This window comes from Pistacia vera, unplaced genomic scaffold (assembly GCF_008641045.1).
Source record: "Pistacia vera cultivar Batoury unplaced genomic scaffold, PisVer_v2 Contig817, whole genome shotgun sequence".
Lineage (NCBI taxonomy): Eukaryota > Viridiplantae > Streptophyta > Magnoliopsida > Sapindales > Anacardiaceae > Pistacia > Pistacia vera.
The window spans coordinates 62,594-87,655 of NW_022196687.1; the positions used below are offsets into that span (position 1 = coordinate 62,594).

At 36.2% G+C, this 25,062-nt stretch overlaps 6 protein-coding genes across 6 annotated transcripts; 3 read left to right on the forward strand and 3 right to left on the reverse strand.

Annotated features, from left to right (window-relative positions):
• Positions 1–239: 239 nt before the first annotated feature.
• LOC116117517 (alcohol dehydrogenase 1-like) lies at positions 240–3,143 on the forward strand. The gene is made up of 10 exons (XM_031403535.1): positions 240–276; positions 996–1,132; positions 1,235–1,281; positions 1,430–1,755; positions 1,858–1,940; positions 2,042–2,117; positions 2,264–2,325; positions 2,455–2,550; positions 2,636–2,797; positions 2,893–3,143. The coding sequence occupies exons 1-10, from the start codon at positions 240–242 to the stop codon at positions 2,992–2,994; spliced, it is 1,128 nt and encodes a 375-aa protein (XP_031259395.1). The 3' UTR covers positions 2,995–3,143.
• A 5,784-nt stretch (positions 3,144–8,927) lies between these two features.
• LOC116117514 (alcohol dehydrogenase 1-like) lies at positions 8,928–12,461 on the forward strand. Its single transcript, XM_031403533.1, has 10 exons — positions 8,928–9,014; positions 9,713–9,849; positions 10,198–10,244; positions 10,398–10,723; positions 10,820–10,902; positions 10,994–11,069; positions 11,248–11,309; positions 11,763–11,858; positions 11,946–12,107; positions 12,230–12,461. Exons 1-10 carry the CDS (start codon positions 8,978–8,980, stop codon positions 12,350–12,352), a joined length of 1,149 nt encoding a protein of 382 aa, XP_031259393.1. The 5' UTR covers positions 8,928–8,977; the 3' UTR covers positions 12,353–12,461.
• A 953-nt stretch (positions 12,462–13,414) lies between these two features.
• Positions 13,415–16,228, forward strand: LOC116117512 (subtilisin-like protease SBT3). The gene has a single exon (XM_031403531.1). The coding sequence runs from the start codon at positions 13,619–13,621 to the stop codon at positions 15,923–15,925; it is 2,307 nt and encodes a 768-aa protein (XP_031259391.1). The 5' UTR covers positions 13,415–13,618; the 3' UTR covers positions 15,926–16,228.
• Positions 16,229–16,945: 717 nt separating this feature from the next.
• LOC116117537 (cytochrome P450 87A3-like) lies at positions 16,946–19,223 on the reverse strand. Its single transcript, XM_031403549.1, has 9 exons — positions 18,970–19,223; positions 18,557–18,896; positions 18,322–18,471; positions 17,980–18,234; positions 17,805–17,894; positions 17,648–17,726; positions 17,458–17,564; positions 17,237–17,364; positions 16,946–17,124 (listed from the first exon to the last, which is right to left on the reverse strand). The coding sequence occupies exons 1-9, from the start codon at positions 19,170–19,172 to the stop codon at positions 17,031–17,033; spliced, it is 1,446 nt and encodes a 481-aa protein (XP_031259409.1). The 5' UTR covers positions 19,173–19,223; the 3' UTR covers positions 16,946–17,030.
• A 615-nt stretch (positions 19,224–19,838) lies between these two features.
• Positions 19,839–21,291, reverse strand: LOC116117531 (stearoyl-[acyl-carrier-protein] 9-desaturase 6, chloroplastic). Its single transcript, XM_031403542.1, has 2 exons — positions 20,611–21,291; positions 19,839–20,528 (listed from the first exon to the last, which is right to left on the reverse strand). The coding sequence occupies exons 1-2, from the start codon at positions 21,280–21,282 to the stop codon at positions 19,962–19,964; spliced, it is 1,239 nt and encodes a 412-aa protein (XP_031259402.1). The 5' UTR covers positions 21,283–21,291; the 3' UTR covers positions 19,839–19,961.
• A 1,303-nt stretch (positions 21,292–22,594) lies between these two features.
• Positions 22,595–23,227, reverse strand: LOC116117521 (tumor necrosis factor ligand superfamily member 6-like). Its single transcript, XM_031403536.1, has one exon. It carries the CDS (start codon positions 23,225–23,227, stop codon positions 22,652–22,654), a length of 576 nt encoding a protein of 191 aa, XP_031259396.1. The 3' UTR covers positions 22,595–22,651.
• Positions 23,228–25,062: the final 1,835 nt, after the last annotated feature.

The window sequence follows — 25,062 nt, forward strand, 5'->3', positions numbered from 1 at the left end:
TAAATGCATACAGGTCAACGTATATAATATACTTTATCCTGAATGGTTGGTGTTAATGGAGTGAGTAAGTAATAGTTTTGTTGTTTCTGGATTTAGGAAATGATAAGAAAATCATATTAACTGCATGGCCCTTGTCTCCTGAAGACCCCAAGAAGTTCTTGCTGTGCTTAGATATTGCATTAGTATAAATACGTAATAAACATATTCATTACTGCACCATCTAACTCCTAAACATAATTATGTCTACCAGAGCTGGTCAAGTCATTCGTTGCAAGGGTATTTCTTTTTCATCTCTTTCAGAAAATTTGATTGTTTCATTTTTTTTTTTTTTTTTACAAGTGTTCAGAGCTGTTATCTGATTGTATAGTATTCTTTGTTAGTTCTTTTATCAGGTATGTAAGCTTGGAATCATATGGTGTGTTGTTCTTTATTTAGAACCATCTTTTCATGGTTAATTATGACATGGATAACGTTTACTGTTATCCAATTTAACAAAACACAAAATCAAAACCAATATCTGAAACCTTAATTGCTTATTGGTTTGTAATTTAGATCCAAATTATGACGAAATTTTATATTCAGTGTTAAAGGGACATTAGCTAGATGTTGGTCCGCCCTTTAGGTCTTGATCCGCAACTTGGGTTACACCATGTAGTTATATTGTAAATTGACTGTGGTTTGTTCATGACATTGCTAAATGAGATGGTGTCTTTGCAAATTGAATTTTAGAAAGGTTGAAGTTTGCATTGTGTTTGTGGAAATGACTTTAGGATGATTTTTACATAATCCCTGAGTCACTTTTCCAAAATAAGTTGATTTTCATGTTTAAGTTTGTTGTAAATTTGAGGATTTTTGTCAATATTTGATGTAATGAGAATAATTTTTGTCAATATTTGATGTAATGAGAATAATTTTAAGTAGCTTCTGGTAGAATTCTTTCACTTATTGGGATCTTGTAGTGAGTAATATGCCGCATTGGGTGTATTTGGTTGCAGCTGCTGTGGCATGGGAGGCTGGAAAGCCACTGGTTATTGAAGAAGTGGAGGTGGCACCACCACAGAAAAATGAAATTCGATTGAAGATTCTATTCACTGCTTTATGCCACACTGATGTTTATTTCTGGGAAGCCAAGGTAACAACAAATTTTTATCATCTTTATACCTCATGCTCAACATCGACTATATGGTTTCCTATATAATGCAAACAAGAATGAGCATACTGTGAAATGTTGCAGGGACAGACACCTTTGTTTCCTCGCATTTTTGGTCATGAAGCTGGAGGGTATGTGCATCTTTGAATCGCCTTTAGACACAAACTAAATGTTAGAAGTAGAAAAAGAATGCACTTCAATTGTTTTTGAAAACATTTTTTCAATTATTCAATACTATGAAGTCACTTCCTTTTTGGTCCATGCTTCTGTGTTATTTAGAGTTGTAGAGAGTGTAGGGGAGGGGGTGACTGATCTCCAACCCGGCGATCATGTCCTTCCGGTGTTCACCGGAGAGTGCAAGGAGTGTCCCCATTGTAAATCAGAGGAAAGCAACATGTGTGACCTCCTTAGAATCAACACTGACAGAGGTGTTATGATTAATGATGAAAAGTCTAGGTTTTCTGTCAATGGAAAGCCCGTATACCATTTTCTTGGCACCTCCACATTCAGCGAATACACTGTCGTCCATGTTGGCTGTGTCGCCAAGATCAATTCTGCAGCTCCTTTGGAGAAAGTTTGTGTTCTTAGCTGTGGAATATCCACAGGTTTGAAAAAGTTCCTTTTTCTTAAATATATATGATACTAACAATACTAGTAACATTACAAATTTCTAAATGTTACTGATCTATTTATCTTCTTTCTTCAAGGTCTTGGCGCTACGATTAATGTTGCAAAACCAAAAAAGGGCCAATCTATTGCTGTTTTCGGACTGGGAGCTGTAGGTCTTGGGGTGAGTTACTTCCTTCCCTTCATCTCTAATTATATGGAACTTCCAGGTCCATAAAAGGACTGTAATGAGCTATATCATTAAGCATCTATTTTTGTTTCTAGGCTGTTACAGGGGCAAGGATAGCAGGGGCTTCAAGGATTATAGGTGTTGATATGAACCCCAGCAGATTGGAAGAAGGTAGAGTCATTTTCATATAAATGAATATACAAATAAACTTCATCCTCAATTTCCAATTTCCACAGATGCATATTTTCCCAAATGTCATTCATATGAGATGCTATTTATTTATTGATGGAGCTCCTTTCATATTCTTATTTCTGCAGCTAGGAAGTTTGGATGTACTGAGTTTGTGAATCCAAAAGATCACAAAAAACCAGTTCAACAGGTGTGGTTCTAAAACCTAATTTCAAGTTATTTTGCACATGATTGCATAGTCTTACTTCCTTTCTGTCCTTGTTATTTGTACATTGATGTGAATTTTAACAGAGAATTTATGTATGGTTTTGATGAACAGGTGATTGCTGAGATGACTAATGGTGGAGTGGATCGGAGTGTTGAATGTACTGGAAGTGTCCAAGCCATGATCTCAGCATTCGAATGCGTCCACGATGTAATCATCTTTACTCTCCAGAAGATATAAAATCCCAAGTAAATTAATAACATTGTTCGCAATTCTAAAATCTGTATAATCTCAGGGTTGGGGTGTGGCTGTGCTGGTTGGTGTTCCAAACAAAGATGATGAATTCAAAACTCATCCCATTAATTTCCTTACCGAGAGGACTCTCAAGGGCACCTTCTTTGGCAATTTCAAACCTCGTTCTGATATCCCAAATGTTGTGGAAAAATATATGAAAAATGTAAGATTTACATCTCAATGCAAAGCAAATATGAACCAATATCATCTGATGCCAATTCTTCTGACATTACTGAATCCATTGTGTTGATGTTGCAGGAACTGGATTTGCAACTGGAGAAATTTATCACTCACTCAGTGCCATTCTCAGAGATCAATAAGGCATTTGATTACATGCTAAAAGGAGAAGGCCTGAGGTGAATCATTCGCATGGAGGGTTAGATATCTACAAGATTAAGTATGAGTGTGTGACTAGTTGAGCTATATATTGCCAGAGAATAAGTATGGCTTTGTAGATTTGACTTATAAGAGATTGGTTTTTAATAATAAAATATTTCCTAATTTTGCTCTATGCCTCTTTCCATTTGTTTCTGAAATCCGACGTTTATACCAGCTACACTGAACATAGATTTTGATTGCTATTAAAAAAATGCCAAAATTACAACTTACAATGCATAATGTTTGATCTTTTCCTAGTTGTTTTATTTACATATGACTGTCTGCTTGTTTACACTAACATTTAGGATAATATAAATTAAGACAATGAACTTGAATATATATTACTTAATACAAACAAGCAACGAAATGACCAAAGGCCACTCAGGCCTATACTATTTATTTTATTAATTTGTTTAGTTTATCTTCTGTTTTCCTACTTCTATTATGCTGGTATTGTTATATCATTTTAATGTATGAATTTAATTTATGTACACTATTATTTATATAAAAAATATTGATTCCATGTAAATGAAATTGTGAAACAACCACCATTAAGTGGTTTGATGATAAAAAAAATAAAAAGAGGTTTATGAACTCTCTTGAGTCCGTTGTATTTATTTTTTCATTTATTTTTTGTTATCTCATTTTGTATAAAATTTTTTATAAGATTTCTTTATAAGCGTAATATTATTGTAAAATCAAATACTAACACTAATCTTTTTTTCCTAATTTCATTTAAACTAAAACTCTTAATTAGTCAAACATTAATACTTATTTATTTAAACAACATTAACAAGACTTTTAATAAAAATATTAAAAAATGGAAAAGATTAGACAATAACATGAGGCTCCATGTGGTTTAGCACCTTAATTTGAAGTCAAAAGTCAAGGGAAAACATAAATTGATAAACCACAATCCCACACTTGGTTTCTCTCTATCAAACCGTGTGCTTTTCTCTCTATCAAACCGTGTGCTTTGCTTCAAAATTCTCTATTTACATAAAATTTCCAATTTTAAATTGCAACTCTATCTTTCATCAATTGTAACAAATAATATGGTTAAATGTTTAATTAATTTTTATAAATTTATCATTTTATATGATAATGACATATAACATATTATAAGAATTTTTAAAATACAAGGGAATAGGCCATGGCATCCCACTATACCATTTGATTAGTTAAAAGAACAAAATTGACTCAAGAGTAAACGACATGTTCGTCCCCACCAAAGGTTTTGAGAATCTACAAGTTCCAGTTCCCACCCTTGGTTTCATAAATTCCATATTCTCACCCTTAAATTAACACTGTTAATCATTTTTTGGTTCGGACACACTATACATAGTGCTATTACCAAACTGTCCTTAACAAATAAATTAATAAATTACTTTTTAACCCCACATTAGTAGAATTAGAAAAATAACCATCTCACTTTCAAATTCATTTCAATAACACCATTTTCTTCAACTTGGGCAATACATGGAGTAGGCGGTGGGTGACGGCAATGGCAAGGAAAATCAGTGGCCGATAGCAGGGAAAACAACAAGAAAAAACCCACAACCAATCAAAAAATCAAATTCACTCCAAAACACAACAAAAACCCAACAAATCAAACTCTAAACGAAGGCTCCGAATCAACCCAAACCAAGTTGTCGTGCGAAGAGATGGGAAAGTGACGGACGATGACCGGCAACCAAACGATTTTTAGAGTGGAAGGAGTTTTTGTGAGGGGAGGCCGGTGAGGTGAATGGCGGCGACAAAATGTAATACTTTCTTTCTAACTAGTATACTCGTAAAAGAATCAGTAAAATTCATTAAAAATATATATAACAAAATACACATATAAACGAGTAATAAAGTATGAGTCCATATTTAATTTTTATTTATATACAAATATACTAAAAATAGCAATTTGACAGTGTAGCCCAACCCTTCCATCGCGTGACATTCTGAGTGACCGCAACTCACCTATTACCTGCAAAAACATTAAAAACAACGGAATGAGTACTAATTGCTCAGTAAGTAAACCCGCTATGCTACCCTTCGCTCTCCGTTGCTTAAGTTCTGAATTTTCTTTCCTTACATCACACTTCCAGATTATTCTCTATTCTTTCTATGTTCTTCTCTCTATTCTTTCTCTGTTTTTCTCTCCATTTTCTAATTTATCACTACTAATGATAATGAGCATGGTCTTATGCGTATTGTTAGAATTTGAGGTGGGCCTGACTCCTCACCCAATAAGGCCTTGTTGAATGGGAGGATTACCCCCTCTTATAACTCAATAGGCTTGAGCGTGCGTAGTCGATATGGGACTCCAACACTCCTCCTCATGGTCAAGCCCATATGTTGGGTCATACCTGTTATTGGAGGTAGTTGTTGGCTCTAACTCCTCACTCGCTGGTCAAGCGCTCAGCTCAACTAAACCTGGGCTCTGATACCATGTTAGAATTTGAGGTGGGCCTGACTCCTCACCCAATAAGGTCTTGTTGAATGGGAGGATTACCCCCTCTTATAACCCAATAGGCTTGAGCATGTCTAGTCGATGTGGGACTCCAACACATATTCATGATGCAAATAGACAAATGCATAGATTATGCATTTTCTTTTCTATTTTTCTTATTCTGTTTCTGTTTCTGTTTCTTTATTTATTTATTTCTTTTCTATTCTTTCTTTCTATTCTTTCTTTTCTATTCTTTCTTTCTTTTCTTTTCTATTCTTTATTTCTTTCTTTTCTTGCCGATTGGACTCGGTTGAGGCATGGATTTGGAACCCTGGCTGTGTGAGTGAATTCTCTAATTCTGGGTACAGTCCTCATCCACACACACTTCTAACAGACTGTACAATTATTCTTTCTGAATTCTGAAGCTGCTCACTAAAGGCGGCGTGCATGTGGGGCTATGTCACTCACGGGCTCCCCATCATAACAACCTTCTCTTCTTTTTATCTTTTTACACTTCTTTAACTAAAAATTCAGATTTGAATATCTTTAATATTCTCATTTCTTTATATTTTCTCTTTAACATATTTTAAAACATTATCATACTCTTATGAATATGTATGCATGTAGATGGTTTCATGCTTATAATTCTTCTTAAATTCACATGTTTAAATGCAATTATGTATTATGGAATTCAAACATGTCATTCTCTACTATCTACAAACTCATCTCAAAGTAACACATAATCATACTCATACATGCACTTCTCTTTGACATTTTATCAAACAATTTATGTGCACAAATCAACATTAATTTGGCTACACTTCTATCTCTCTTCTAGGCCACCAAAAATTTGGAATAAAATCCTCCATAACTAACGCCAAATCTACCCAAAATACACACTCCAAAATTTCAACTTCAATTCTTTCAAATTTCAACCAAACATTCATCAAGTATCAAATACACCAACACAACTTCTCATGGATAGGTTATAATCATCATTCAACACCAAATCCATCAACAATTCTACATCTACACATATATACATAAAGAAAATTCTCTACACAACATAACTTAAATCATACTGATGGTAGGATTTACTTACCTTTGATATGAGCAATTCAACCCTTTAAGAATCTCTTTGATCAAACTCTCTTCCTCTTAAATCCTATGAGCACAAACCATCAAAATTCAACACTTCAAAAATTAATATCACTTCATAGTGCAAAGATCTTATCTAAAGATGCTTGGGATTGAAAATCCACTCAAAAACACCCAAAATCTATGAATTTCTTTTGAAAAAGAAGTGAAGAAATTGAGAGGATTTGGAGGAGAAGGTGGCGTGAAAATGGGTTGAAGAGTGGCTAGGGTTTCACTCTTCAATCCTTGATATAACATAAAATTATATATTGTTTCCCATTTTGCCCTTGCACTTTCTTTAAAATTCTATCTATGTCCCTTAGTCAATTACCATAAAGCCCTCATTTTTATTGCATTCTCCATGAAATTCTATCTCTTTTCACTCCCCACAATTTCAACTAATTTTGAGTGAAAAGATCATTTTACCCTTAATGCAAGTTTAAGGCATTTTTTTTCACATTTTCTCAAAATAACTTTAGCAAAAATCAACTAAAGGTATAAGAGTATAAATTAAATTACGTACCTCCATGTGGGTGTTACACTAGAGGGATTTTCGTTGCCGGAATCGACAGAAAAATGGCGAACAATATTTCAGCTCATTTCAATCAAAGGTGTTTCATAAATTCAAAAACTAAAAACTACGTCTATTTCTATAATCTCGAAATTCAACTCAACCAAGGCATGAGCAGCCAAAGCCAACATCCTTCCATAAATATCGAACTGTGACTTCTTCCCTTTACCAAACTTCTTCAATTCTTTCCACAAAAAATCACAAAACATTATCTTGAATCAGCATCAACCTATAAAACTTCTAAAAGAAACTATCACACCCACTGTTATGCCTAAAATAACGGTTGACCTATGTTGATGTCAGTGAGCACCAACAAGAATTCAGGAATCCTTCTCACCGTCCAGAATCTGCCACGTCTCTAAAGATAGAAAGAATATGGATGTCAACAACCCAGCCAACTCAAGTTTTGCCTATGAATGAATTTGGTTCTCACACATGTCCAAACCCTATTTAAATTAAAGATATTCTTTGAGTTCTCAACGAATGGGAAGGCAGGAGACATTTGCACGACACCAATCTACTTGCAAAAGTGTAATCATTACCATGACCACAACAGGTATAAATAGACAACTCTCCCTCACAAAATCGGGATCAGACCCTTTGAATTCAACAAAGAAAACAACAAGGGCACACTACGAGAAAGAGATTGGTTTGACATTCTTTAAGAACGCTTTAAACACCAAACACTTGTAACATCATATCGAAGTTTGTGACCTATTATAATATTGGCTAACGACTAGGAACACACTCATATAAAAGAATATAGTACATATAGAATTCGCTTTAAGTATCTGAACCACTATAAAAACTCTACTGTCTCCTTTATTATTTTACGTCTTTACATGCTACTGTGAAAAGAATACCATAATCAACTCTCATAATCATCTCGCGTGTGATCTCTTAGCATTTTGCACGTGCGAAGTCGTTGATGTCAAAATCACGTATAAACACCCACCAAACTTTTCACTCTCTTTCTTTGATACCAAACTCTCCCACTTCTTTTCCTCTTCACTTTCTTCAATTTCAACCCAAAAAGATGGTCATTGCTATTAGCATTCAGCAAACCAGTTTAAAGATTTGGTGTGTTGGTTAAGGCAAAGAAATCAGGCAGTTGGGCGCTGCACTCATGGGAAAGGCAAAAGTTGTGTGGTGAAGAAGAAAAAAATGGAAAAATACGAGAGGGAGATGGATAATCACGACTAGATCTAGGCTGGGCAAGTCCGACTAGTAGCTAGGCAGACACAATCATTGGAATGGATTGAAAAACGGCAGGCGATGGTGGTGGCACCGATAAAGATGAGAGAAAGTAGAAGAGGAAGAGATTAGAGTTGAGAGAGTTTTTTTTGGATTCTCTCTCTTCTTTCTTCCTCCCCAAAAATGACTAATTTAACCATTCATTGTTATATTATAGGATTTTTTATTAGTTTAAGGGTGGGAATATGGAATTTACGAAACCATGGGTGAGATCTTGTGGTCTGCGAAACCTTGGGTGGGATCATGTTATCTACTCTTGACTTTTATTCATCAAATACACTGAGAAAGTAAAGTTTAAGCCGCGTCGTTGTCGGTGATTTGTCACTCGAACACACCGCCACGTCACGAAGGTCGCTTCATGAAGGATCCACAGCGCCCCTTGTATTCTATGCCACAAACAAAACAGTAGTACAGTTGCATGAACAGTATGCAGAAAGGGAAAAAACAACTTTGAATTTGTTCCTTCATTAACACATTAATTGTGCTATAAATAATAACTCAGAGACGCCATTCTTCTTCACTTCAAACACAAACTATTTTGTTCATCTTCAACTTAAAACATAATGTCTACCAAAGCTGGTCAAGTCATTCGTTGCAAGGGTAATTCTTTTTTTTCTGATTGTTTATCTCTGTTCAGCGTTGATGTTTCTTGATCGTGAAATGTTCTTTGTTGGTTGTTGGCAAAAGGTTTTTTTTTTTTTTTAATTACTATGTTTAGATTTTAATAATGGTTTTCATCATCACTTCGATCCGTGATAATTCATAGTGTGAGTGATTATATGTTTTTCTTTTTAAATTTTTTTTTTTTTTTTTATTTGGTCAGTTGGATTCTCGAGATGTGAATATGCTGTTTCCATGTTTTGCAGTTCAATTAAATAGATTAGATTTATAATTTTTTTTTTTTTTTTTTAAAATAACTAGGTACTGTCACCTGATCATCATCTACCATGTATATAATTTCTTTTGAAAGATACTGTAAAAACGATTGTGCTTTTTTCATGATAGTGTTTAATGGGATGATGGGCTTGTTGATTGAATTCTAAAAGGTTGGAACTTTGTGTTTGTGAAATAGATTTTGGGATGGTTTTTACGGACAATTGGACTTCTTTTTTGTGCAATAAGAAGAAAATTTATTCATGTTTTACTTCGTTATGAACTCGTTGATCTACATGATCACATTGAAATTTTTGACAATTTTGATGTAATGAGCAGAGCTTCAGGTAGCTTCTTGATATAGATCTTAATTTATTGGGATTTTTCTGTGAGTTGTATGCTTCATTGGGTGTATTTGGTTGCAGCTGCTGTGGCATGGGAGGCTGGGAAGCCACTGGTTATTGAAGAAGTGGATGTGGCACCGCCACAGAAAAATGAAGTTCGATTGAAGATCCTCTTCACCTCTTTATGCCACACTGATGTTTACTTCTGGGAAGCCAAGGTAACTACAAATTCATATCGTGTTTAAACATCATGATTAACATTAGGAAATTGTATGTATTACTACGAAGAATGTGCATACTGTGAAATGTTGCCATCTGCGAATTGCTTTCTGTTTAGCAGAATAGGAAAGTTTTCTATTTGTGTTGTGTATATGCACTCAAATCACATTATGAATTCTTTGATGTCAAAATTTTTTGCTTGTGTTTATTTTCACTCCTTCTCTGTTCCAAAGGCATCCATTTTATCTTGGAAACCCCATTTTGTGCTATGCGTGTGCTTGAATAGCTTGCTGAAGCTTCCTATACCCACATTGTTTGGAAATTGAAGGAACTTCTTAATGTTTCAGGGACAAACACCAGTGTTTCCTCGCATTTTTGGTCATGAAGCTGGAGGGTATGTGCATCTCTTTATTTAGATAGAAATTATGTATTTGAAGTAGAAAGAATGGAGTTGAATTTTTTGCTTTTTAATTTTCTAAACCATGTTCACATTCGGTTTATACACTGCAACTAACTTTTATTTTCTTTTCATGCTTCTGGTAATTAGAATTGTGGAGAGTGTAGGGGAAGGAGTTACTGATCTGCAACCAGGAGACCATGTCCTTCCTGTGTTCACTGGAGAGTGCGGGGAGTGTCATCACTGTCACTCAGAGGAAAGCAACATGTGTGACCTCCTTAGAATCAATACTGACAGGGGTGTTATGATTAATGATGGTCAGTCAAGGTTTTCTATCAATGGGAAGCCCATATACCATTTTGTAGGGACTTCCACATTCAGTGAATACACTGTTGTCCATGTTGGTTGTGTCGCCAAGATCAACCCTGCTGCTCCTCTTGACAAAGTTTGCATACTTAGTTGTGGAATATCCACAGGTTCAGAAGAGTCCTCTTTCTTAAATAAATACTAACTATACCAGCTATGTTTTGAATTTCAAATTTCTATTGACTAATTTATCTTCTTTGGTGAAGGTCTTGGTGCTACTTTGAATGTTGCAAAACCCAAAAAGGGCCAATCTGTTGCTGTTTTTGGACTGGGTGCTGTTGGTCTTGCCGTAAGTTATTTCCATTAATTTGTTTTATATAGTTCGGAAAAAGGATTGTGATGAATTATCATTATGCATCTCTTGTGTTGATAATTTTTAGGCTGTTGAAGGGGCAAGGATAGCCGGAGCTTCAAGGATCATTGGTGTTGATTTGAACCCCAGCAGATTCACGGAAGGTAGAGTACTTAAATAGAAGTGAATATACAAATAGATTTGACCCTATCAAATTCAAAGATGTATACATTATTTTTTTAAGGCACATGCATATGTACATATACATGCTTCGTTAAAGTCTAGTTAATATGAGTTAACTATTTACTTATTATGGTGTTCCATTCATATCTTATTTTGCAGCTAAGAAGTTTGGTTGTACTGAGTTTGTGAATCCAAAAGATTATGACAAACCTGTTCAACAGGTTGGTTCCAAGGCCCTTTTTAAGTTATTTTGCTCATAATTGATCATAGCTTGCTTCTCTTCTGTCCTTTTTATTTGTATATGAATTATTAACTGTTCTTTTAATTCAAATATTTTCTCGGTAAGAAAAGCAGATACCAGGTGTTTAATTTGCTCGTGCCTCTGTCCTGAGCTCCATACTGGCCATCGCATTCGTCCAAAATGCCAATAAATACTAAGATATACTGATATAGCTGTCTGTGTCCACTTTTTAGATATAGCTTCTCTCGTTTTCTGGCCTTATTTTTTTTTTTAAAAAGTAAATACTAAGACAGCTGTGAAAAAGCTTATATGTTTTATTACACTGAATATGTGGGGATGATTATGATGGCTATTAAATTACACGAGACTGTTTTGCCAGAGATTAAATGACTATTGGTTCAACTGAGAATTGATGCATGCTTTTGATGATCAGGTTATTGCTGACATGACTGGTGGCGGGGTTGATAGGAGTCTTGAATGTACTGGAAGCATCCAGGCCATGATCTCGGCATTTGAATGCGTCCATGATGTAATTACTTTTACTATCTGGAAGAAAATAAAAATCCAAATAAGTCAATTACTTTGTTTCTAATTCCAAAATCTGTATACTTCTCAGGGTTGGGGTGTTGCTGTGCTTGTTGGTGTCCCAAACAAAGATGATGAATTCAAAACTCATCCAATGAATCTGCTTAACGAGAGGACTCTAAAGGGTACCTTCTTCGGCAACTACAAACCTCGCACTGATCTTCCTAGAGTCGTGGAACAATACATGAACAAGGTAACCTCGTGTTTCTATGCAAAGCTGAGTTTAAGTTGTTAGCCATTGCAATATCGTGAGATGCCAATTCTTTTGACATAGATTGCCATAGTAATACTAAATCCACTGTCTTGGTGTTGCAGGAGTTGGATTTGCAACTTGAGAAATTTATCACTCACTCCATACCTTTCTCAGAGATTAATAAGGCATTTGACTACATGCTCAAAGGAGATAGCCTGAGGTGCATCATTCGCATGGAGGATTAAATTTCTATTGAGTAATATCTATCTGGAGGTCTAAGTTTTCTATCTCTGACAACTATCAGAGTATGAGTGTACTTACAGAATTTTCTAAGCTATTGCAAAGATAATTATGTATCGACTGTTTTGTCAACTTATATGGCTTCTAATATATGAATTTCTTGTATAATAGATCTTCTGTTCTCTTTGCTCCTGCCTCTCTCTTTTTCTCTGTGTCTCTCATGAAGTCCAAACTCTAGGCCTGAGTTTGAAACATAAACAAAACGTAGCTTGTGCATGGCGGTCTTGGAGCCTTATAGATTGGTTTATTGTCAAAGTTTGAACTGAATTAAGAAGAAACTATATCAGACACTAGAATATTCAACTTTTGAATACTTATTTCTGTTTGTGTCGCATCCCATAACTAACTACTTAAGCTGAATTATAGCTATATAAGCTTCATTATTTATGCTTTCTTGTCTATACTACTGTCTACTGCCTTTGCCTATCAGAAAATATTTTCGCCTTCCTTTCTTGGAGTTTTGAGATAAAGATTTTATATGCAAAAGAATCAATATCCTGAATTGCATGTCATGTAGCTTACAGTAATGCAGGAGGCGAAATCCAGTGGCTTATTTATTCTTGGTCTTGATAAAATTTCAGTCCTCAATTGGAGCATGCCTTGCATCTCAAGGAAGCCTTACGATTAAGCCCTGATGAGTATCTAGTGTACAACCAAATTCTAGTGGATAAAACTAATCTATCAATAAAATACTTTTAAGTCATTAATCTCAATTTCAAACTGCAGGTCTGTCTGATAAATCAATGCTCCATAACTTTTTAATATTTCATAGTGAATATCACACTTTCAACCGTCACAAGCACCGCTGGCAGAATAAAAGCTGGCACAGTTGAATTAGCATAGCATAGATAGAGATGTGTTGGATTTGGCTCCCTCCATTGAATATGCCTCTAGTTTTTAGTAATTATCTACATGTGTTCTTATGTAGCTGTTTCCAGCCCAAATTACCAAGTTACATCATTTTTTGGGTATGAAGAATCCTTTATATTATTGAGAGCAACCATTCGAAGAAGGTGAAAAAGATTTTTATCCTCAGCGTATAAGAAATTCATGATGATTTACAACTTAGTTATTGTAACCGATTGTAATTAAACTTCCTGCCAACACAGAAAAGACTTTTAAAATTTTCTTAGTCATTATCCACAGAGCTGTCACTCATTATGTATATAAGCAAAATCATAGACTAAACTTGTCCCCAAGAGAAATTAACAATGATGTTTGTTAATGGGGTTTCTCATCACTTACTTTTCATCTTGGGGTTGCTTCTGCTGGCTTTCCATGCTAACTCAAGTTCAGTTGAGAGAAGCACATATATAGTTCACATGGACAAATCCCTGATGCCCAAAACTTTCTCTAGCCATCAGCATTGGTTCTCCTCCATCATTCATTCTCTCAAGTCCCGAACCACTACCTCATCACTTGATGGTCATAGCTTTTCACCATATCTTCTGTACTCATATGACAATGTTGCTCATGGTTTCAGCGCGTTTTTATCAAAAGAAGAACTTGAAACTTTGAAAAAATCCCCAGGTTTCATCTCAGCTTATAAAGACAAATATGTCACACTTGACACCACCCACACCATTGAGTTCCTCTCCCTCAATCCGACCTCCGGCCTGTGGCCTGCTTCAAATTATGGTGACGACGTCATTGTGGGTGTCATCGACACTGGTATCTGGCCAGAGAGTGATAGCTTTCAAGCTAATAACCTGAGTTCATTTCCTGCTAGGTGGAAGGGAGAATGTGAAGATGGACAAGATTTTAATTCTTCCATGTGTAACTGGAAGCTTATAGGAGCTAGATATTTCAATAAGGGTGTTATAGCAGCAAATCCAGGGGTAAATATTAGCATGAATTCAGCTAGAGACACCATGGGACATGGCACTCACACATCCTCCACAGCCGGTGGAAATTATGTGGATGATGCTTCATTCTATGGCTATGCTTCAGGTACAGCAAGAGGCATTGCACCTCGTGCCCGGCTGGCCATGTACAAGGTCATTTTAGATGAAGGGCGTTACGCCTCTGATGTTCTTGCTGGCATGGACAAGGCCGTTGATGATGGTGTTGATATTATTTCGATTTCCATGGGATTCGATGAAGTGCCATTGTATGAGGATCCTATTGCAATAGCCTCGTTTGCTGCTATGGAGAAGGGCGTGGTGGTCTCATCTTCTGCAGGAAATGCAGGGCCAGCTCCAGGGACCTTGCATAATGGCATCCCTTGGGTTATGACAGTTGCAGCTGGCACTATTGATCGTTCTTTTGCTGGAAATTTGACTCTGGGGAATGGAGAAACTATAATAGGATGGACCATGTTCCCGGCGAATGCTTATTTAGACGATATGCGATTGATTTACAACAAGACTTACTCAGCTTGCAACTCAACTAAATTGTTACGTAAAGTTCCCAGTGACGCTATCATTTTCTGTGACAAAAATGGGTTTCTGTATGACCAGGTAGATGCTATCTCCGGGACAAATGTGCGTGGAGCCATATTTGTTTCAGATAGAGAGGAATCATTTGAAATGGGTATGAATTGGCCTGGTGTTGTTATTAGTTCCAAAGATGCACCAGTTGTGATCAATTACGCAACAACTGATAAGAGACCTTCAGCAACCATCAAGTTTCAGCAAACAATTCTAGGCACGAAGCCTGCACCTGCTGTGGCTCTCTATACTTCTAGAGGTCCTTCGCCGTACTTTCCAGGCATCTTGAAGCCAGACATAATGGCACCAGGGTCACAGGTTTTGGCTTCTTGGATTCCCACTGATCCAACAGCTCGAATTGGTCCAAATGTGTACTTGTCCAGTGAGTTCAATGTCATTTCTGGGACATCAATGGCCTGCCCTCATGCTTCTGGTGTGGCGGCGCTCCTCAGAGGTGCACACTGGGACTGGAGTCCAGCTGCTATTAAATCTGCCTTGGTGACCACGGCAAACCCATTGGATAACACCCAAAATCCAATCCGAGACAATGGTCTTAATTTCACATCTGCTTCACCATTAGCCATGGGAGCAGGCCAAATTGATCCCAATAAAGCACTTGACCCTGGCTTGATATATGATGCAACCCCACAAGACTATGTGAATCTCCTTTGCTCCATGAATTACACCCAAAACCAAATTCAGATCATTACAAGATCAAAAAATTACAACTGCTCCAACCCCAATGCTGATCTCAATTATCCCTCATTCATTGCTTTATACAATGACAATACCACATCATTTGTTCAAACTTTTCAGAGAACTGTGACCAATGTGGGAGAAGGAGCTGCAACTTATAAGGCCAGGCTCAGTGCACCTGAAGGTTCTGAAGTTGAGGTCTCTCCTGAAACATTGGTGTTTGGAAAGAAATATGAGAAGCAAAGCTACGAGCTCACTATAAAGTACACTAAGAACAAGGATGATGAACATAAAGTGTCATTTGGTGAGCTTGTTTGGATTGAAGATAATGGAAATCACACCGTGAGGAGCCCCATTGCTGTGTCACCTCTTGTGATTGATTCTGGTTTCTAGATGCTATGCAAATAAACTGAGACGAAAAATGCCTAATTTAACCAACAGTATTGGAATAATAGCATCTAAATGAATCCACCCCAAAGTTGCTTACAATTTTCAACGATATCATACCTTTCACTTATAATTTTAATGTGATATCTATTCCAAACACCAAAGTTGGTGCTCAAAAATTTCTCGTTGCTTGACCTTAGACCAGATAAAGATTCAAAGAAATCCCTCACAAATGAAAGCTATATAGTCAGACATGATAATCTATGTTTCTGTTTGTGATAACACCATTTATGTGAATACTCTCAAAAATCCTGGAGCAAAATTACCTATTTTAAGTGATCACCTGCATAAATATTTGCCGATTTGACTCAAAAGTAAAAATTAAATATCTGAAACTCATCAATTAACAAGAGAAGAATATATAAAAGATTTCAAGCCTCACCGGCATTGTAAATGTCGTTGATTTTAATTTCTTTTATACCATCTTTGCTTGGGGCAGCTCCTTGTGAAAAACAAAAAATAATTTGATATCCCCCCTATACACATCAATATTCACTCTTGTGACATGCGAATTATTTAATTAGAAGACTTTTTATTCTACTAGTCCTTGAACTTTTTAAATGAACCGTATATAGTTCCAATTTCGTTCTTTTTACACCTATTTATTCGTCAAAATAGCCTTTCCTAATTGGGTTCTTAGATCCTGCATACATATCCCTTCTGAGTTATTTTTACCCTGAACTTGGAGAGAGCACAGAATAATTAGTTTCATACAACGAACGTTTGTCTTTAAAAACTTTTAAGTCTTTCTTTTATAGCATTTGATTATGGAGTTTCTATGAGTTTATGATCAATTTCCAAATCTGACTGCCAGTCTCACTTTTTCATTCTATTTTCCGCTGACATTATTCTTAAAGAGCAAGTATATCAGAAGAAGAAATTGGTTTTAGAAAATCTATATCATGAAGACTTTTTAACTTGCTATTGATGAATTACTTGGCCATGAAAAGGGTTCAGAAAATGTAATTCCATTGAGGACCAAAACCAAGTTGTGGCACCGAAGATAATGAACATTATACATATCGTAAGGTCTATGCACCCTGTGTCATGATCATTTTAGCTTTTCTGCTAACTTAATGTAATAACCTTTTCCAAATCCCATGATTGGTGCTCGAACAATTTCTCCATGCTTCACTTTAGACCAGCTAAAGATTCAGAAATACACAAAAAGGTTAATCCCCATTCGAAGATCAGGTGTTAAAAGACAAGTGGATAAGGAAATCTCTCACAAATAAAAGCTGTAGAGTCAGAAATAACCTGTATTTTGTGACCAAGACGTGGAGAAATACTGCAATCAACACTTTGCTGAACTCAACTCCAGGGCATAACCTCACTCCTCCACCAAAAGGGATGAAATTTTTCGCTGTGACATTTGCTGCCAAATCCTGTTATATAGAAATAAATCTTATGGAATTAATGTATTTTTAGGAAGTAATGTAATCTAAGAATTGATATCGATGTTTGAAACATGATGCAACCTTCCATCTCCATGGATTGAATGCAAGAGGGTCATTATATTTTTCTGGGTTCAAGTGAATAGCTGATGGAACCACCATTATTGTCCAGCCTTCCGGAATTGTATATCCTGTAAATTTTACATTCAAAAGAATTCAGAGACTGGAGTAAATTGGAAAATTGTAATTAGAAACCAAGCCAATTATCTACTACCATTTATGTGAATATCTTTGATTGCTCTTCTTAAGAACCCTGGTACAAAATTACCCATTCTAAGTGATTCATTGATGACCTGAAATGTACCAATATAAATAAAAAACTTAGCCATTCCAGGGAAGAAGAAAAAATAATCTTGTTTTACAAGCCTAACCTGCAGTGTAAAAGTCATTGATCTAAATTCCTTCCATGTCACTTTACTTCCTATATTTTCTCTGCTTTGAAGAATTTCCTGGTTTTCCTTCTGATAAATGACAATAGAAAGCAGGAAAATTCACATATGTTTATCAAGCTTAAAACTTTTTGAACTTTAAAGTTCATATATTTACCTCTAACTCTTGCACAACTAAAGGGTGTTCTGTGAGTAGCATCATTATCAAAGTGACAGTGGTGGAGATTGTCTCAAATGTTGCAAGTAAAAGGCCGAACATCATGTATGACATTAGATCATATGTTAATAATTTATTTGTTTTCATGTCATCCACAATAAGATCCAGCAAGTCCCCTCTTCTAGCTTCAGCTTCGGACGATGCCTGTCGTTCCTCGATCAATTTCCTCATCATCTTCAATGAACTCTTCTGCTTCTGAACATTTAAGTTAAATCTCAAATCAGTGTATGGAATTGCAAAAAATGATGAATGAATAAATTTTCCGGAAAGGAAAATTATTACCTGTAAGCACTTATGGTAAGTGGTGCCTGGGATATTTATTGGCAAAGACATAAGCCCTTCAAAGAAATCTGTAAATTCTTCGGCCATAATCTCCCCATGTTTCTCAGGATCATAACCATACATCTCCCTAAGAGTGAAATTCATTATCATCTGCAATATTATTTTCCAGAACATCTTGATCAATCACGATGGTAATATACTGTGTCAGAAAATTGGTGTTCAGGAAAAAACTTACCACTGCACAAGCCTGCTTCACTTCAACAAAACTCTGGCTTCTCCAATTAGACAGAGCTCGATTGACCAGTTCTTCAACCTCAGGAAGAAGTTTCTCTTTCAGGTTCAGAGGACCAAACTGATCTAAAACCAATTTCTTCAGACGTTTATGAATGTATCCAGCAATAATGCACGAACCATCTTTAACAGAGCCACTCAAACCAACAAGCTTAACGAAAGAGTCCATATACCACAACTCCACCAGCTTGCCTTCTTGCTGAAGAATAAAATGACTGAACCCTGGATCAGATGAAACCACAACAGGTCGACCAACCAAGCTCGTTTTAAACAGAGGCCCGTTTCTACAAATTCAACACACAAATGTTAAGCAAATACTCAGCCCAAACTGAAGGATCGATTCCTTCATTTACTTACTTGTGTAATCTGGTTTTAAGAAAAGGGTGAATATCTAAAGATTTGCTGGGGACAAAGAACTGAAGAGTCTCTCCAATGAAAGGCAAACCCATAGAACCTGGAGGGAGCTTGACGTTGCTTGGACAAGTCCTCCATTTGTGCAGAATCCAATACGTAATGGGTATGATCAGTAAGGCCAAAACGTAAATTCCAATGGACCACATTGAGTAAATAGTATTAGTAGCAGAGAAATTTTAGTTGTGAGTTCATAAATGTGACCACCATGATGAGAAGACTGAGAAATGGTAATTTCTAATTTGTAACCCATTTTTGTTTTTATTTATATATTTAATTTGAAACATTAGTGATAATAAGAGATTTAATTGGTAATAAATTATAAAATGAAGGGCGGAATTTACAAAATACGCTAATCCAAAAAAGGATCAAAGGTCGGTATGTGAGAACATTATGCATTGGCAAATTGAAATATGATACTAATATATTATATACCTTAAATGGAATTTTTATTTTTAACATGACATATATATGCTTTACTCCAATATTTGACTCCTGACAATATGATCTACTTGTCCCCTATTAAGTGTAAAAATTAATTACATTGACATTATCTAGGAATGTAAAAATACTTATAGAATAAAAAGCTTCTATTAGGGGGATCTTGATCCTGGAGCGAAACAAAGTTTTAATAATATTTCTATTAAGGATTTCAAGAACTTGAAAGATCATATAAACTTAAATATTTTTGTGCTCTTTTACTATCAAATAATTATGTAGTATCAATTTTATCAAAAAAATTTAGTGATTTATACTCATCTCCAATTTTCATAATAAATATTAGACATTAATTCAGGAAAAAAAAAAATTATTAAAAGAAAAAAAGTCTAAGCTTTATAAGACTAGTATAAAATTGGAAGATATAACCAAACTCCAAATTGAAAAAAAAAAAAAACCATTTTACAAAAACAAAAACGCTTTACAACTCACTCATAAACTTAAAGCTTCACTTCCTTATCAAAAATCCAGCTAAATTTCACGCCATGTGCCTTCATTTTCTTTGCTCGCTCATCCGCCACCTCTTGCAGCCTCCTAATCCTGGGCGCTAACCCACACACAAATTCCTGTGCGCGTCTTCCCTCACCCGTCAATCCTTCCAGCTTCGCCAACCCCCACCTTCCAATCAAGAACTCCAATATGTCCGCGTAGTCATGAGCCGTGTACACGCCGAGCCGTTGAGCCACACCCGAGAAGTGCTCGAAAAGCCGTGGGTCCCGCCCATCGTACATCAGGTGAGCTGGCATCGTGATCTTTTTCTTCATCAGATCTGAGATGGCCATCATCGCGCCCGTGGGGTCCACTTCCAGGAGCTTCTCTACGATCTTCGTGTACGCAATCTCGTGGCGCTTCTCGTCGGATGCAATCGTGCCACATATGCGCGCCAGCACTGGATCACCGCTCTCCTTGGCTAAACGAGCCGTGTTGCCGTGCGATATGAACGTGGCTCGCTCTTGAAATGACGTGTACACAAAGCCCAAATACGGATTGTTCTCCGTTCCCGGGTCCTGTTAAAATGTAATTAACACTAATTAATTATAATTAAAATATGTTAACTCTTAGATTAAAATTTTAATTAAAATAACTCACCATGCCGGATCCAATTAGATACTGGACAGTCCTTTCAATCATGAGCATATCAACCCGACCCGACAAATACAAATACGTCCGGAGCAAATCACCATGCCGGTTTTCCTCAGCGGTCCAAGCCCGAGTCCACAAGGCCCACGGGCTGGAGCTGGCCCCGGTCTCGTCCTTGACCCCATCGAGCGTGTTAATCATCGTCTGGTACGTGGGCAAAGCGTCCTCGGTGATCATATCGCCCACCAGCACCACGAAGTACTCATCGGGCAGCCCGGCTGTTCGCTCACGCAATGCGCGAACTTGTTCATTGAACTCATCCACCGGCATGGCCGGGTCGGGTAAGAAGTTCTGGGGCTGCCAGCATTTTTCCACGGGTTTGAGTAATGGCAACACCTGTTGGGTTGACCAGTCTTCAAGTGATTTGAAGACTTCGATTTTTTCAGGTGGGAGGGAGTGTGTTTTCTGGGGTTTTGTTAGCGCTGGTGCTGCCACGGCGAAGATGGGTTGTTGTAGTGTCCGCCGGAATGTGACGGTGGGTGTGACACGGTGGTGGTGGGTGAGATTTGTGACAATTGGAGTACATGCAAGAGAGTATCGGGAGGCTTGCATAGTGGTGGCAGTAGTACTTGAATTCGGTGGCGTTTTTGAAAAGTTTGGAAAGTTGAGAGGGTGTGACATGGTATTTATAGAAACAAAGAGTAACTTTTTAACCATTAATTTTGTGTTTAATTATGATAATGCCATTTTAGATTCGGTTTACTCAGATATGGATTTAAGATTTGTAGCACCAAAATGACGAAAAAGCCCCTCAATTTCAAGTCTCAATTAAGTAAAGTCATTTTACAATAATTTAAAATAATGTTAGTATGAGTGGATTTTAATTAAGCAATATAAAATGTGCAGAGGGGGAAGTTGTGGAAATGGAAAACCATGGGTGGGAGCACTAGTTTTAAGAAAACAGAGAACGAAGAAAGGTAAAACTGTGGGAATTGATTTGGAGACTTGTTTTGATTTCCAAAGGACACCGCATCTCTTGGAAACATCAAAATCCAACCCATTTTTCCTCATTAATTAGTTAATTACCAAATCCAAACACCCAATTGTTGCTTTTGTTTATGAGAATCTAATCACTAATTAATTTAATTTTAAGTCAAGACTGTTGAGTCAAAAGTGAGATTATCCCAAATTTGGGTTACATTATAGTCATTGATTTGCTACAACAATACTTGTCTTATATTATTTTGCTTTCCTTTGCCCCAAGTTAAGTGACAACAACTAACAACAACATTTAAAAAATTTGTCTCAATAATTATATTAGTGTTTTGATTTGATGTAATATAGCATATGGATGTTTTGATGGGTACGAAAAATTAAATGGCAACATATGTTTCACGTGCAAGAATTAATCATAGAAAAGGGTAGCATTAAGCTGCAAGCAATAATTTCCACACCTAATACTAATACATGCACAATTATATAAATAATTTTCAGGTAGAGAAATTTACAAATATTTTTTAATATATATATATATATATATTTTTCTGGTATTCTAAGGTATTCGGAATAGTTTGTGCGCACCTCAACTTATCCCTCGTCTCTAGTGATTATCCCTTATTAGTCATAGGGATTCGAACTCAAGACTTTTTAAGTAATACAGTATCAAACAAACCATCAAATTACTTAGAGGTAGTTTAATATTTAAAACTTTATTTGTTGTCACTTTTTAAAACCAAAATTCTGTTGTCTTGTTAGAAAAAAAAAAATATTTGTTTAATAGAAAAAATCTCTTTTAATTGGTCTTCAAACTGTCCACAAAGATGTGTTATTTGCCTCAATTAACCCAAAGATTAATGGTGGTTACACTTGACTTCTATAAATATATAGACAACACTCCTTGCTTAATGTGTATCTTTCAAATATAAACTATCAAGAGAATAATAATAAACAAAGTGAACATTATTATATTATCGAATAAGCATATATAAACATCAATAAATATACAATTCGGAAGTTGAATCATTCATCCACATATAACATATGATTAAATTTACACCTTATGGTCAAGCAGGTGATGATGATGATGATCAGAACCCGACGAAGAAGAAGAAGTTCCCACTTGAAGTTGCTCACTGGCTTTACTCTCAGAACCTTTTTCATGCAACCCTTTCCCGAATTCTTCATTCTTTTTAATACTTTCATCAACATGCATGTCGTCTTCAATCACCACACCCACAACTTCCGGTCCATGCGGGCCTTTAACAATCGCCTCCTTCACCTTCAAGTGTTCATCCACATGCACCACCTCCGTTTCTTGAATGCTCTTCTTCTTCTTCTTCTTCAAGAAGCAGCAAAGAGCAGCCGCAATGCATGCTAGGAAGAGAACACCGCCAAATGAAACAAACACTATCACAATGACTGTGGTGTGGCCGCTTGGTGATGGAGAAGGTGGAGGCGGAGGCGGAGGACGCACATGAGGTGGGGGCGGAGGACGCACATGAGGTGGGTGAGGAGGTGGAGGACGAACGTGAGGAGGTGGGGGCGGCGGCGGTACTTTTGAAGCCGGAGGAGGAGGTGGCTGGGAAGGATGGAAAGGTGGGAAATTGTAGTAAGTTGGAGAAGCCATTTTGATAACGTGAAGATGATAATATTTTGAAGGTGAATTTTGTTGTGGAGAAGATGGAGGATTTGGGTGGTATTTGTAGTGAAGGATATGGAATTGGCAACACTATTTTTGTTAAAAAAAATTGTCAAGTTTCAAGTGACTTGACTCTCATTCTAAGTTTTGGGATGGAAATGGGATTGTTTGCATTGGAAAACACTGCTTATTTTTTTTAATGTTTTCACTGTTGGAGTTTTGAAGATTGTTTTTATGTTTTTAATAAGTTATTGATTTGATGGGCACGTAAATATTTAGAAATCTTAGTAAACGAATGGCAAAGTTGTAAAATGATGCTAGTGTGAACTGTGAAGAGTTTTGTTATCATTCTATAGCAACCGTATAAAATTTCTTCACGTTACAGGAATGAAATTCAGCCAGAAATTGTATAAAATTTATTCACGTTACAGGAATGAAACTCAGCCAGAAATTGGCATGAATATATAGATGTTGTGTGTGGTTTTTCGGTCAAGTTCGGGCCAATGCAAGGATATAGCTCGGCCTAGAATGACCTCGGCGACTATGATTGATCGACCCAGCATAAGCTCGTCGAGCTATAGCTTGACCCAGCATAAGCTAGTCGTGGACAATCTCAAAAATTGATCAATCAATCTCCAGATTACTTCAGATCCTGGATATCGCGGGAATGACAGGATTAACAGCTATCGTTGCGCGATCATAGCACTCAATCGCAAGGATATCGGAATTGTGATTCAAATCATTTGTAATCCCCTTAATTTTGCCATTTCCTTTATGTAAATCTTGTATATATATCTCCTAAAATGATGAGGAGGGGGATACAAATTCTAGATTAAAACTACATTGTAAGCTCTCACAGCATATAAACAAAACACAGTGGACGTAGGCAGTTAACTTCGCTGTTGTGTCGTTTGCAACAACTGCTAGCAAGTGCACTAGCCTCAAGTAATATAGTATAATAAAACACAGGTTATCGTACCCAAGGGATTGCGTAAACAAGTATTGAAATATTAATTAGTCTTAACTTTATCTAGATAATCAAAACTTAGAATGGTGATCTTTAAAACTAAAAATATTAAAATCTGAAATATTAGAAACGAATTGCAGTAAAACTAAAATTAAGAATTCAATGAGAGAAAACGGCTAAGACTTCAGGCTCATCTATAACTTCTCTGCACCCTTCAATTTACTATGGTCAATGAATTTATTTAATTAATGTGACAATGAGATTTCCTAGATTAATCAATATTCTTTCTCAAGCAATATTAATTCTACTTCTATCTCACAACCTAGATATTTCTATATAGATTTAATAAAATAAACGAGCATTAAGCTTTATGAAATCCTCTAGCTTTCAGCACAAGTTAATCCTGCCTATGACTATTGCATGTATCAATTCATATATCTCTATATCCAATCAATTATGAAATCCTCTAGCTTTCAGCACAAGTTAATCCTGCCTATGACTATTGCATGTATCAATTCATATATCTCTATATCCAATTAATCCATGGCCTATATTACGAGAGCACTCATGTGATATCTCCTCTCTGTCTCAATCACACAAAACAATTATATCAGAAATTGATCAGGTTCCTAATAGCATTAAGCGCATAATATAAACTCATCATTAGAAAAATAATTCACTGACCAAAGAGTAAAAGATTGATCACAGATCCATAAATAGACTAACCCTGGTCTTAGCCTGAGAAAATTGGTTCATAATAAAAGAAACAAGAGTAGAATCCAAGAAATAAATCATATTGAAAAAGTAAAAACAAACTCTTTGATGAATTTTGTTCTTGATTCTCCTTTCTCTTTTG